We start from the raw sequence: 14,405 nt of genomic DNA on the forward strand, positions 1-14,405 counted from the left end.
GTTCATCCCCCCAGCACCATTATAGTTTCTGCTACTCCCTCCAGCACCATTATAGTTTCTGCTATTCCCTCCAGCACCATTATAGTTTCTGCTACTCCTTCCAGCACCATTATAGTTTCTGCTACTCCCTCCAGCACCATTATAGTTTCTGCTACTCCCTCCAGCACCATTATAGTTTCTGCTACTCCCTCCAGCACCATTATAGTTTCTGTTCATCCCCCCAGCACCATTATAGTTTCTGCTACTCCCTCCAGCACCATTATAGTTTCTGCTACTCCCTCCAGCACCATTATAGTTTCTGCTACTCCCTCCAGCACCATTATAGTTTCTGCTACTCCCTCCAGCACCATTATAGTTTCTGCTACTCCCTCCAGCACCATTATAGTTTCTGCTACTCCCTCCAGCACCATTATAGTTTCTGTTCATCCCCCCAGCACCATTATAGTTTCTGCTACTCCCTCCAGCACCATTATAGTTTCTGCTACTCCCTCCAGCACCATTATAGTTTCTGCTACTCCCTCAAGCACCATTGGAGGGATGTAATTATCCTCATAAACACATTATCATTAAATATCAAGATAACTGCAGATGTAATTATCCTCATAAACACATTATCATTAAATATCCATATAACTGTAGTTGTAATTATCCTCATAACTACATTATCATTAAATATCCATATAACTGCAGATGTAATTATCCTCATTATGGGGTATTGTGATGTCATTAAGGGGTATTGTGATGTCATTAAGGGGTATTGTGATGTCATTAAGGGGTATTGTGATGTCATTAAGGGGTATTGTGATGTCATTAAGGGGTATTGTGATGTCATTAAGGGGTATTGTGATGTCATTAAGGGGTATTGTGTGGAAGTTGAAGAGGAAAACACATATCTGAATCCACTTCAGAATGAGGCTGCAACGTAACAAAATGTAGAAAAAGTCAAGGGGTCTGAATACTTTCTGAAGGCTCTGTATATATCCTGATGCCCTTTTCATGGTCCTGATGCATTTAAAAGATGACTTGAGCAAAGTTGTTACCGGCACCACACACTGAGAATACTGCACTGCTTTGCTTTATCTTGGCCAGGTCGCAGCTGGAAATGAGAACATGTTCTCAACAGGCCTACCTGGTTAAATAAAGGACTTGTTCTCAACTGGCCTACCTGGTTAAATAAAAGGTGGAATAACAAAAACTGATATATATATATATATATATACACATTTCAGATGTCTCTCTCACGCGTTCATGAGGTTGTTGGGAAGAACAGAAATTCCCCAAAGTGAAACAGTAACAGTAGAGAGGGCCACGACGCCACCTCGAGGACTGCCCCACTGTGTTCACCTCTTATCATATGAGGACATGTTTTTTGCTCTAGATTAAAGGAAATGGCAGTTACAGATGTTCATAAATGATCAAATCTTTGAGTCCAACGGGGCTACCGCCAGCCTTCGAATTGTTTGTAAATTCGCTTGAATACTGCAACGCTATAGTCCATCCATACATGAGTCCTTACCCTGTAGTAGTCTGTGCTGTAGATGTCTCTGGACATCCCGAAGTCTCCTATCTTTACCAACAGCCCGTTGCCCACTAGACAGTTCCTGGTGGCCAGGTCTCTGTGGACAAAGTGCTGGGAGTCCAGGTACACAATGCCGGCTGAGATCTGGGTAGCGATGTGTAACATCTGGGACAGACTCAGCTCTCCGTCAGTCTGTAGGGGACGACCATCTGGACCGTGGACTCTGGAGAGAGACGTAGAAACATTAACATTCATCTATACAGTCTGTAGGGGACGACCATCTGGACCGTGGACTCTGGAGAGAGAGAGAGACGTAGAAACATTAACATTCATCTATACAGTCTGTAGGGGACAACCATCTGGACCGTGGACTCTGGAGAGAGAGAGAGACGTAGAAACATTAACATTCATCTATACAGTCTGTAGGGGACAACCATCTGGACCGTGGACTCTGGAGAGAGAGAGAGACGTAGAAACATTAACATTCATCTATACAGTCTGTAGGGGACGACCATCTGGACCGTGGACTCTGGAGAGAGAGAGAGACGTAGAAACATTAACATTCATCTATACAGTCTGTAGGGGACGACCATCTGGACCGTGGACTCTGGAGAGAGAGAGAGACGTAGAAACATTAACATTCATCTATACAGTCTGTAGGGGACGACCATCTGGACCGTGGACTCTGGAGAGAGAGAGAGACGTAGAAACATTAACATTCATCTATACAGTCTGTAGGGGACGACGAGAGACGTAGAAACTGTCTAAACTAGAGCAGGAAGTCATGAAACGTATGAACTAGACAGGAAGTGGTAAAAAGGATCATGGAATCTGGACTACGGAATCTAAAGAGGGGCAGAGACGTAGTAAAATTACACGACCGACGAGAAACAGAACAGAGGAGGAGGAGAGACAGAGGAGGAGGAGAGACAGAGGAGGAGGAGAGACAGAGGAGGAGGAGAGACAGAGGAGTAGAGAGACAGAGGAGGAGGAGAGACAGAGGAGGAGGAGAGACAGAGGAGGAGTAGAGACAGAGGAGTAGAGACAGAGGAGGAGTAGAGACAGAGGAGGAGGAGAGACAGAGGAGGAGGAGAGACAGAGGAGGAGTAGAGACAGAGGAGGAGGAGAGACAGAGGAGTAGAGACAGAGGAGGAGGAGAGACAGAGGAGGAGGAGAGACAGAGGAGGAGGAGAGACAGAGGAGGAGTAGAGACAGAGGAGGAGTAGAGACAGAGGAGGAGGAGAGACAGAGGAGGAGGAGAGACAGAGGAGGAGGAGTAGAGACAGAGGAGGAGGAGAGACAGAGGAGGAGGAGTAGAGACAGAGGAGGAGTAGAGACAGAGGAGGAGTAGAGACAGAGGAGGAGGAGTGGAGACAGAGGAGGAGTGGAGACAGAGGAGGAGGAGAGACAGAGGAGGAGTAGAGACAGAGGAGGAGGAGAGACAGAGGAGGAGGAGAGACAGAGGAGGAGGAGAGACAGAGGAGGAGGAGAGACAGAGGAGGAGAGACAGAGGAGGAGGAGAGACAGAGGAGGAGCAGAGACAGAGGAGGAGAGACAGAGGAGGAGGAGAGACAGAGGAGGAGCAGAGACAGAGGAGGAGCAGAGACAGAGGAGGAGCAGAGACAGAGGAGGAGCAGAGACAGAGGAGGAGTAGAGACAGAGGAGGAGTAGAGACAGAGGAGGAGTAGAGACAGAGGAGGAGCAGAGACAGAGGAGGAGTAGAGACAGAGGAGGAGTAGAGACAGAGGAGGAGGAGAGACAGAGGAGGAGTAGAGACAGAGGAGTAGAGAGAGGAGGAGTAGAGACAGAGGAGGAGTAGAGACAGAGGAGGAGTAGAGACAGAGGAGGAGGAGAGACAGAGGGGGAGTAGAGACAGAGGAGGAGTAGAGACAGAGGAGGAGTAGAGACAGAGGAGGAGTAGAGACAGAGGAGGAGTAGAGACAGAGGAGGAGGAGAGACAGAGGAGGAGGAGAGACAGAGGAGGAGGAGAGACAGAGGAGGAGCAGAGACAGAGGAGGAGTAGAGACAGAGGAGGAGGAGTAGAGACAGAGGAGGAGTAGAGACAGAGGAGGAGGAGTAGAGACAGAGGAGGAGGAGTAGAGACAGAGGAGTAGAGACAGAGGAGGAGTAGAGACAGAGGAGGAGTAGAGACAGAGGAGGAGGAGAGACAGAGGAGGAGGAGTAGAGACAGAGGAGTAGCGACAGAGGAGGAGTAGAGACAGAGGAGGAATAGAGACAGAGGAGGAGTAGAGACAGAGGAGGAGGAGTAGAGACAGAGGAGGAGTAGAGACAGAGGAGTAGAGACAGAGGAGGAGGAGAGACAGAGGAGGAGGAGTAGAGACAGAGGAGTAGAGACAGAGGAGGAGGAGTAGAGACAGAGGAGGAGGAGTAGAGACAGAGGAGTAGAGACAGAGGAGGAGGAGTAGAGACAGAGGAGGAGGAGAGACAGAGGAGGAGGAGAGACAGAGGAGGAGTAGAGACAGAGGAGTAGAGACAGAGGAGGAGAAGAGACAGAGGAGGAGGAGCAGAGACAGAGGAGGAGGAGTAGAGACAGAGGAGTAGAGACAGAGGGGGAGTAGAGACAGAGGAGTAGCGACAGAGGAGGAGGAGAGACAGAGGAGGAGGAGAGACAGAGGAGGAGGAGTAGAGACAGAGGAGGAGGAGAGACAGAGGAGGAGGAGTAGAGACAGAGGAGGAGGAGAGACAGAGGAGGAGGAGAGACAGAGGAGGAGGAGTGGAGACAGAGGAGGAGTGGAGACAGAGGAGGAGGAGAGACAGAGGAGGAGTAGAGACAGAGGAGGAGGAGAGACAGAGGAGGAGGAGAGACAGAGGAGGAGGAGAGACAGAGGAGGAGGAGAGACAGAGGAGGAGAGACAGAGGAGGAGGAGAGACAGAGGAGACAGAGACAGAGGAGGAGAGACAGAGGAGGAGGAGAGACAGAGGAGGAGCAGAGACAGAGGAGGAGCAGAGACAGAGGAGGAGTAGAGACAGAGGAGGAGTAGAGACAGAGGAGGAGTAGAGACAGAGGAGGAGGAGAGACAGAGGAGGAGTAGAGACAGAGGAGGAGTAGAGACAGAGGAGGAGTAGAGAGAGGAGGAGGAGAGACAGAGGAGGAGTAGAGACAGAGGAGGAGGAGAGACAGAGGAGGAGTAGAGACAGAGGAGGAGTAGAGACAGAGGAGGAGGAGAGACAGAGGAGGAGGAGAGACAGAGGGGGAGTAGAGACAGAGGAGGAGTAGAGACAGAGGAGGAGTAGAGACAGAGGAGGAGTAGAGACAGAGGAGGAGGAGAGACAGAGGAGGAGTAGAGACAGAGGAGGAGTAGAGACAGAGGAGGAGGAGAGACAGAGGGGGAGTAGAGACAGAGGAGGAGTAGAGACAGAGGAGGAGTAGAGACAGAGGAGGAGGAGAGACAGAGGAGGAGGAGAGACAGAGGGGGAGTAGAGACAGAGGAGGAGTAGAGACAGAGGAGGAGGAGAGACAGAGGAGGAGGAGAGACAGAGGAGGAGTAGAGACAGAGGAGGAGGAGAGACAGAGGAGGAGGAGAGACAGAGGAGGAGCAGAGACAGAGGAGGAGTAGAGACAGAGGAGGAGGAGTAGAGACAGAGGAGGAGGAGTAGAGACAGAGGAGGAGGAGTAGAGACAGAGGAGGAGTAGAGACAGAGGAGGAGTAGAGACAGAGGAGGAGGAGAGACAGAGGAGGAGGAGTAGAGACAGAGGAGTAGCGACAGAGGAGGAGGAGTAGAGACAGAGGAGGAATAGAGACAGAGGAGGAGTAGAGACAGAGGAGGAGGAGTAGAGACAGAGGAGGAGTAGAGACAGAGGAGTAGAGACAGAGGAGGAGGAGAGACAGAGGAGGAGGAGTAGAGACAGAGGAGTAGAGACAGAGGAGGAGGAGTAGAGACAGAGGAGGAGGAGTAGAGACAGAGGAGTAGAGACAGAGGAGGAGGAGTAGAGACAGAGGAGGAGGAGAGACAGAGGAGGAGGAGAGACAGAGGAGGAGTAGAGACAGAGGAGTAGAGACAGAGGAGGAGAAGAGACAGAGGAGGAGGAGCAGAGACAGAGGAGGAGGAGTAGAGACAGAGGAGTAGAGACAGAGGGGGAGTAGAGACAGAGGAGTAGCGACAGAGGAGGAGTAGAGACAGAGGAGGAGGAGTAGAGACAGAGGAGGAGGAGTAGAGACAGAGGAGGAGAGACAGAGGAGGAGGAGGAGAGACAGAGGAGGAGAGACAGAGGAGGAGGAGGAGAGACAGAGGAGGAGGAGGAGAGACAGAGGAGGAGGAGAGACAGAGGAGGAAGAGTAGAGACAGAGGAGGAGAGACAGAGGAGGAGGAGAGACAGAGGAGGAGTAGAGACAGAGGAGGAGGAGTAGAGACAGAGGAGGAGGAGAGACAGAGGAGGAGTAGAGACAGAGGAGGAGGAGTAGAGACAGAGGAGTAGAGACAGAGGAGTTTCATCTCTTACGTAGCTTGATAACTGTGGAGTAGAGGAGGAGTAGAGACAGAGGAGGAGGAGCAGAGACAGAGGAGGAGAGACAGAGGAGGAGGAGCAGAGACAGAGGAGGAGTAGAGACAGAAGGGGAGTAGAGACAGAGGAGGAGGAGGAGAGACAGAGGAGGAGGAGAGACAGAGGAGGAGGAGTAGAGACAGAGGAGTAGAGACAGAGGAGGAGAGACAGAGGAGTTTCATCTCTTACGTAGCTGATAACTGTGGACATTTTGCTTTCTTTTGGTTCTAAATAGAGACGGCATGTTGGATTGTGTAAAAATACAGGAAATGAGCTTTAGACCCCTCCTCCCCCCAAAAAAACAAAATCCCGACATATGTTCCTCTACCATTACCTGAGGAACCTGTTGAGGTCTCCATGCTTCATGTACTCAAACACCATGATGAGGGGATCCCCGTCCACACAGACCCCATAGAACTTAACAATGTGTTGGTGCTGGAGGTTGGTGAGCAGCTCTGCTTCCCTCTGGAAGTCTCTTCTGGCCGACAGGTCGGGTTCCTTCGGGCTCTGGGACCCGGAAGGACACGCTGTCGGTTTCAGGGTCTGTGGACGAGAGAGAGAGAGAGAGAGAGAGAGAGAGAAGTAGTGTTTGTTTACCGCTGGTACTACTGTAGTAGTAAACACATTGATATCAGACAGGCTTATAGACAAAAGACAGGTCGGGTTCCTTCGAGGTCTGGGACCCAGAGAGGAGGTTGGTTTACTGTTGGTAATATTACTGCCCAGTATACTGCCATCTATTCTGACTGGTACTGCCTTTCATGTAATATATACTGCCATCTATTCTGACTGGTACTGCCTTTCATGTAATATATACTGCCATCTATTCTGACTGGTACTGCCTTTCATGTAATATATACTGCCATCTATTCTGACTGGTACTGCCTTTCATGTAATATATACTGCCCCATCTATTCTGACTGGTACTGCCTTCCATGTAATATATACTGCCATCTATTCTGACTGGTACTGCCTTTCATGTAATATATACTGCCATCTATTCTGACTGGTACTGCCTTTCATGTAATATATACTGCCATCTATTCTGACTGGTACTGCCTTTCATGTAATATATACTGCCATCTATTCTGACTGGTACTGCCTTCCATGTAATATATACTGCCCAGTTTACTGCCATCCATTCTGACTGGTAATAAAACAGTATATTATAAACTGGGTGGTTCGAGCCCTTAATGCTGATTGGCTGACAGCGTTGGTATATCAGACCGTAAACCACATCATTCATGTTTACTGTTGTAATTAATTAATTACTTTGGAAACCAGTTTATAATAGCAATAAGGCACCTCGGGGGTTTGTGATATATGGCCAATATACAACAGCTAAGAGCTGTGTCCAGGCACTCCACGTTGCATCGTGCTTAAAAACAGCCCTTAGCCGTGGTATATTGGCCACGAACCACACCCCCACTGGCTTTATTGTAAAGCATCACCTGTCTGCAGACAGCCAGGTCACAGTGTTCTGGTACTGTCCTGGACCGGTAATACCAGACAGCGAGGTCACAGTGTTCTGGTACTGTCCTGGACCGGTAATACCAGACAGCGAGGTCACAGTGTTCTGGTACTGTCCTGGACCGGTAATACCACACAGACAGGTCACAGTGTTCTGGTACTGTCCTGGACCGGTAATACCAGACAGCGAGGTCACAGTGTTCTGGTACTGTCCTGGACCGGTAATACCAGACAGCCAGGTCACAGTGTTCTGGTACTGTCCTGGACCGGTAATACCAGACAGCCAGGTCACAGTGTTCTGGTACTGTCCTGGACCGGTAATACCAGACAGCCAGGTCACAGTGTTCTGGTACTGTCCTGGACCGGTAATACCAGACAGCGAGGTCACAGTGTTCTGGTACTGTCCTGGACCGGTAATACCAGACAGCCAGGTCACAGTGTTCTGGTACTGTCCTGGACCGGTAATACCAGACAGCCAGGTCACAGTGTTCTGGTACTGTCCTGGACCGGTAATACCAGACAGCGAGGTCACAGTGTTCTGGTACTGTCCTGGACCGGTAATACCAGACAGCGAGGTCACAGTGTTCTGGTACTGTCCTGGACCGGTAATACCAGACAGCAAGGTCACAGTGTTCTGGCGACTCCACTAACCAAACTGTCCTGGACCCAGAGGAGAAACATTTTACTTAGTGTAGTGTATCCACAATGGTATCCTAATCCCTTTATAGTGCACTATTTTTTTTTCCTAGAGCCCCTATGGACCCTGGTCAAATGTAGTGCACTACACAGTGAATAGGGCGCAATTGTGGACACACACTAAGTAAATGTTTGTTTCCTGGGCGTCATTCCAACATAATAACTCAGAGTGCTCGGAAACAGATGGGTGAGAAGGGAAGGTTCGTTTCAGTTCGTTGACATAAAGTAATATTCTGTTTCATATTCTATTCCAATGGAGATGGAGGAAGATGAAGGTGTTTAAATGTAAACAGACATCATTCTTTTCCGACGACACAACAGACTCCCAACCTCTTCCCCGATTTGTTTTGCAGAACAAGCTCTATTTTGGTGTCCTCTGGGATATTGTAACGCTAAGTTAGTATTTTCAACCCTGCAAACTATCAAACTCTAACAGGGGGATTAAAAACCATTTTCTCATAAACGTGTTAGTTTCATCAGACGGCGATATTTAATCTGTTTTCTTTTATCATATTTTATTTTTTAACCTTTATTTAATATATATTTATTTAACTAGGCAAGTCCGTTAAGAACAAATTCTTATTTTACAATGACGGCCTAGGAACAGTGGGTTAAACTGCCTTGTTTAGGGGCAGAACAACAGTTTTTTTACTTTGTCAGTTCAGGGATTTGAACTTGCAACCTTTCGGTTACTAGTCCAACGCTCTAACCACTAGGCTACGCTGCCGACGGACCACAGTGAAACTATCTCTCCACTAGACCACCTACTGATCCTGCGGTGATATTTTATTAATTTAATCTGCTAATAATTGCCACAAAAAAAAGCATACTAGTATGCAAATTAGGGAGCGAAATTAACATCTCTCTTACCGATGAGATTCAGGAGGTTACTGACGAGTCCCTCACTTTAACATCACTGTCTGGCAAGTCCTCATGGACTAAATATTGACAAAAATACATCTGAGATCTAGAGTTTGTTTGTCCGGATGTGACCCCATGGACATATAGCTACGGTGTCTGATTAATGAATGTAGAGGATACACGAGTTACATTTTATTCAGTCAGATAGACATCTTTTATAAACTCGTCCAGCTGGCTGTGAGATCAACTTTATTCAGTCAGACATCTTTTATAAACTAGTCCAGCTTTGCGTACGTCAATCAAAGCCCAGGAAATGACCCACGACCACATGGCTGCATATGAAACACGCCAGGGTCCAACGCTAACTTTCTCTGGGGACGAACAGAATGTCCACATGGTGTAGTTTTCAAATGCATTGGGTTCAGACAAGACCTGTAGGTTACCATGCTTCCTATAGGTTACCATGCTTCCTATAGGTTACCATGCTTCCTATAGGTTACCATGCTTCCTATAGGTTACCATGCTTCCTTTCTACAGGGCCTATAGGTTACCATGCTTCCTATAGGTTACCATGCTTCCTCTCTACAGGGCCTATAGGTTACCATGCTTCCTATAGGTTACCATGCTTCCTATAGGTTACCATGCTTCCTCTCTACAGGGCCTATAGGTTACCATGCTTCCTCTCTACAGGGCCTATAGGTTACCATGCTTCCTATAGGTTACCATGCTTCCTATAGGTTACCATGCTTCCTATAGGATACCATGCTTCCTCTCTACAGGGCCTATAGGTTACCATGCTTCCTCTCTACAGGGCCTATAGGTTACCATGCTTCCTCTTTACAGGGCCTATAGGTTACCATGCTTCCTATAGGTTACCATGCTTCCTCTCTACAGGGCCTATAGGTTACCATGCTTCCTCTCTACAGGGCCTATAGGTTACCATGCTTCCTATAGGTTACCATGCTTCCTCTCTACAGGGCCTATAGGTTACCATGCTTCCTATAGGTTACCATGCCTCCTATAGGTTACCATGCTTCCTCTCTACAGGGCCTATAGGTTACCATGCTTCCTATAGGTTACCATGCTTCCTATAGGTTACCATGCTTCCTATAGGTTACCATGCTTCCTCTCTACAGGGCCTATAGGTTACCATGCTTCCTATAGGTTACCATGCTTCCTATAGGTTACCATGCTACCTCTCTACAGGGCCTATAGGTTACCATGCTTCCTATAGGTTACCATGCTTCCTATAGGTTACCATGCTTCCTATAGGTTACCATGCTTCCTCTCTACAGGGCCTATAGGTTACCATGCTTCCTATAGGTTACCATGCTTCCTATAGGTTACCATGCTTCCTCTCTACAGGGCCTATAGGTTACCATGCTTCCTCTCTACAGGGCCTATAGGTTACCATGCTTAATATAGGTTACCATGCTTCCTATAGGTTACCATGCTTCCTATAGGTTACCATGCTTCCTCTCTACAGGGCCTATAGGTTACCATGCTTCCTCTCTACAGGGCCTATAGGTTACCATGCTTCCTATAGGTTACCATGCTTCCTATAGGTTACCATGCTTCCTATAGGATACCATGCTTCCTCTCTACAGGGCCTATAGGTTACCATGCTTCCTCTCTACAGGGCCTATAGGTTACCATGCTTCCTCTTTACAGGGCCTATAGGTTACCATGCTTCCTATAGGTTACCATGCTTCCTCTCTACAGGGCCTATAGGTTACCATGCTTCCTATAGGTTACCATGCTTCCTATAGGTTACCATGCTTCCTCTCTACAGGGCCTATAGGTTACCATGCTTCCTCTCTACAGGGCCTATAGGTTACCATGCTTCCTCTCTACAGGGCCTATAGGTTACCATGCTTCCTATAGGTTACCATGCTTCCTATAGGTTACCATGCTTCCTATAGGTTACCATGCTTCCTATAGGTTACCATGCTTCCTCTCTACAGGGCCTATAGGTTACCATGCTTCCTATCTACAGGGCCTATAGGTTACCATGCTTCCTATAGGTTACCATGCTTCCTATAGGATACCATGCTTCCTCTCTACAGGGCCTATAGGTTACCATGCTTCCTCTCTACAGGGCCTATAGGTTACCATGCTTCCTCTTTACAGGGCCTATAGGTTACCATGCTTCCTATAGGTTACCATGCTTCCTCTCTACAGGGCCTATAGGTTACCATGCTTCCTCTCTACAGGGCCTATAGGTTACCATGCTTCCTATAGGTTACCATGCTTCCTCTCTACAGGGCCTATAGGTTACCATGCTTCCTATAGGTTACCATGCCTCCTATAGGTTACCATGCTTCCTCTCTACAGGGCCTATAGGTTACCATGCTTCCTATAGGTTACCATGCTTCCTATAGGTTACCATGCTTCTTATAGGTTACCATGCTTCCTCTCTACATGGCCTATAGGTTACCATGCTTCCTATAGGTTACCATGCTTCCTATAGGTTACCATGCTTCCTCTCTACAGGGCCTATAGGTTACCATGCTTCCTATAGGTTACCATGCTTCCTATAGGTTACCATGCTTCCTCTCTACAGGGCCTATAGGTTACCATGCTTCCTATAGGTTACCATGCTTCCTATAGGTTACCATGCTTCCTATAGGTTACCATGCTTCCTCTCTACAGGGCCTATAGGTTACCATGCTTCCTATAGGTTACCATGCTTCCTATAGGTTACCATGCTTCTTCTCTACAGGGCCTATAGGTTACCATGCTTCCTCTCTACAGGGCCTATAGGTTACAATGCTTCCTCTCTACAGGGCCTATAGGTTACCATGCTTCCTCTCTATAGGGCCTATAGGTTACCATGCTTCCTATAGGTTACCATGCTTCCTATAGGTTACCATGCTTCCTATAGGTTACCATGCTTCCTCTCTACAGGGCCTATAGGTTACCATGCTTCCTCTCTACAGGGCCTATAGGTTACCATGCTTCCTCTCTACAGGGCCTATAGGTTACCATGCTTCCTATAGGTTACCATGCTTCCTCTCTACAGGGCCTATAGGTTACCATGCTTCCTCTCTACAGGGCCTATAGGTTACCATGCTTCCTCTCTACAGGGCCTATAGGTTACCATGCTTCCTCTCTATAGGGCCTATAGGTTACCATGCTTCCTATAGGTTACCATGCTTCCTATAGGTTACCATGCTTCCTATAGGTTACCATGCTTCCTCTCTACAGGGCCTATAGGTTACCATGCTTCCTATAGGTTACCATGCTTCCTATAGGTTACCATGCTTCCTCTCTACAGGGCCTATAGGTTACCATGCTTCCTATAGGTTACCATGCTTCCTATAGGTTACCATGCTTCCTATAGGTTACCATGCTTCCTCTCTACAGGGCCTATAGGTTACCATGCTTCCTCTTTACAGGGCCTATAGGTTACCATGCTTCCTATAGGTTACCATGCTTCCTCTTTACAGGGCCTATAGGTTACCATGCTTCCTATAGGTTACCATGCTTCCTCTCTACAGGGCCTATAGGTTACCATGCTTCCTCTCTACAGGGCCTATAGGTTACCATGCTTCCTATAGGTTACCATGCTTCCTATAGGTTACCATGCTTCCTCTCTGCAGGGCCTATAGGTTACCATGCTTCCTATAGGTTACCATGCTTCCTCTCTACAGGGCCTATAGGTTACCATGCTTCCTATAGGTTACCATGCTTCCTATAGGTTACCATGCTTCCTCTCTGCAGGGCCTATAGGTTACCATGCTTCCTATAGGTTACCATGCTTCCTCTCTACAGGGCCTATAGGTTACCATGCTTCCTATAGGTTACCATGCTTCCTATAGGTTAACATGCTTCCTATAGGTTACCATGCTTCCTCTCTACAGGACCTATAGGTTACCATGGTTTCTCTCTATATTCAGATTTTAACAGGCTATATTGGGTTATGACGATATGTATTAAATGCTGTGTAATATAATTTAGATATGCAAGTCATTTCTCTTAATAATTACATTCATTTTTGTTTCTGAAGCATGTTTCTAAAGCATGTCATTTTGAGAAGATATGAAAATAGGATGCTGCCAATTTAAGACCAAGTAGGATTAGTGTCTTCGTTCTAGAGAGTTCTCCTGTCCTGTATCTCCCCATCGAGTCTAGTTTCTAAAGGTGTCTTCGTTCTAGGGTGTTCTCCTGTCCTGTATCTCCCCATCGAGTCTAGTTTCTCAAGGTGTCTTCGTTCTAGAGAGTTCTCCTGTCCTGTATCTCCCCATCGAGTCTAGTTTCTAAAGGTGTCTTCGTTCTAGAGAGTTCTCCTGTCCTGTATCTCCCCATTGAGTCTAGTTTCTAAAGGTGTCTTCGTTCTAGAGAGTTCTCCTGTCCTGTATCTCCCCATCGAGTCTAGTTTCTAAAGGTGTCTTCGTTCTAGAGAGTTCTCCTGTCCTGTATCTCCCCATCGAGTCTAGTTTCTCATGGTTTCAAATCATGAATGTAAGCCATCATACAACCACTACAGACTTATAATATATAATATATATATTATACTTAGTTTTCCACATCTGAACAACGTTAACCATTCTTCCTGCGTAATTCTTCAAACTACAAGATCCAAGCTCAAGGAATGTTATGACCCAGGGCTGGTCTGAACCCTTATAGCTGGAACACAGGGCTGGTCTGACCCCTTATAGCTGGAACACAGGGCTGGTCTGACCCTTATAGCTGGAACACAGGGCTGGTCTGACCCCTTATAGCTGGAACACAGGGCTGGTCTGACCCTTATAGCTGGAACACAGGGCTGGTCTGACCCCTTATAGCTGGAACACAGGGCTGGTCTGACCCCTTATAGCTGGAACACAGGGCTGGTCTGACCCTTATAGCTGGAACACAGGGCTGGTCTGACCCCTTATAGCTGGAACACAGGGCTGGTCTGACCCCTTATAGCTGGAACACAGGGCTTGTATGTCCCTTATAGCTGGAACACAGGGCTGGTCTGACCCCTTATAGCTGGAACACAGGGCTGGTCTGACCCCTTATAGCTGGAACACAGGGCTGGTCTGACCCCTTATAGCTGGAACACAGGGCTGGTCTGACCCCTTATAGCTGGAACACAGGGCTGGTCTGACCCCTTATAGCTGGAACACAGGGGCTGGTCTGACCCCTTATAGCTGGAACACAGGGGCTGGTCTGACCCTTATAGCTGGAACACAGGGCTGGTCTGACCCTTATAGCTGGAACACAGGGCTGGTCTGACCCCTTATAGCTGGAACACAGGGCTGGTCTGACCCCTTATAGCTGGAACACAGGGCTGGTCTGACCCCTTATAGCTGGAACACAGGGCTGGTCTGACCCCTTATAGCTGGAACACAGGGCTGGTCTGACCCC

At 47.9% G+C, this 14,405-nt stretch overlaps 1 protein-coding gene across 1 annotated transcript in view; it reads right to left on the reverse strand.

Annotated features, from left to right (window-relative positions):
* Positions 1–14,405, reverse strand: part of LOC106595813 (NT-3 growth factor receptor) — a 141,157-nt gene that overhangs the window by 11,919 nt on the left and 114,833 nt on the right. The window contains exons 14-15 of the mRNA XM_045708728.1: positions 6,358–6,566; positions 1,517–1,742 (exon numbers count right to left, since the gene is read on the reverse strand). Coding sequence (XP_045564684.1) covers positions 1,517–1,742; positions 6,358–6,566 — 435 coding nt within the window. The remainder of the gene's footprint in view (positions 1–1,516; positions 1,743–6,357; positions 6,567–14,405) is intronic.

The sequence above is a fragment of the Salmo salar genome, chromosome ssa26, assembly GCF_905237065.1.
Source record: "Salmo salar chromosome ssa26, Ssal_v3.1, whole genome shotgun sequence".
In the NCBI taxonomy this organism is placed as follows: domain Eukaryota; kingdom Metazoa; phylum Chordata; class Actinopteri; order Salmoniformes; family Salmonidae; genus Salmo; species Salmo salar.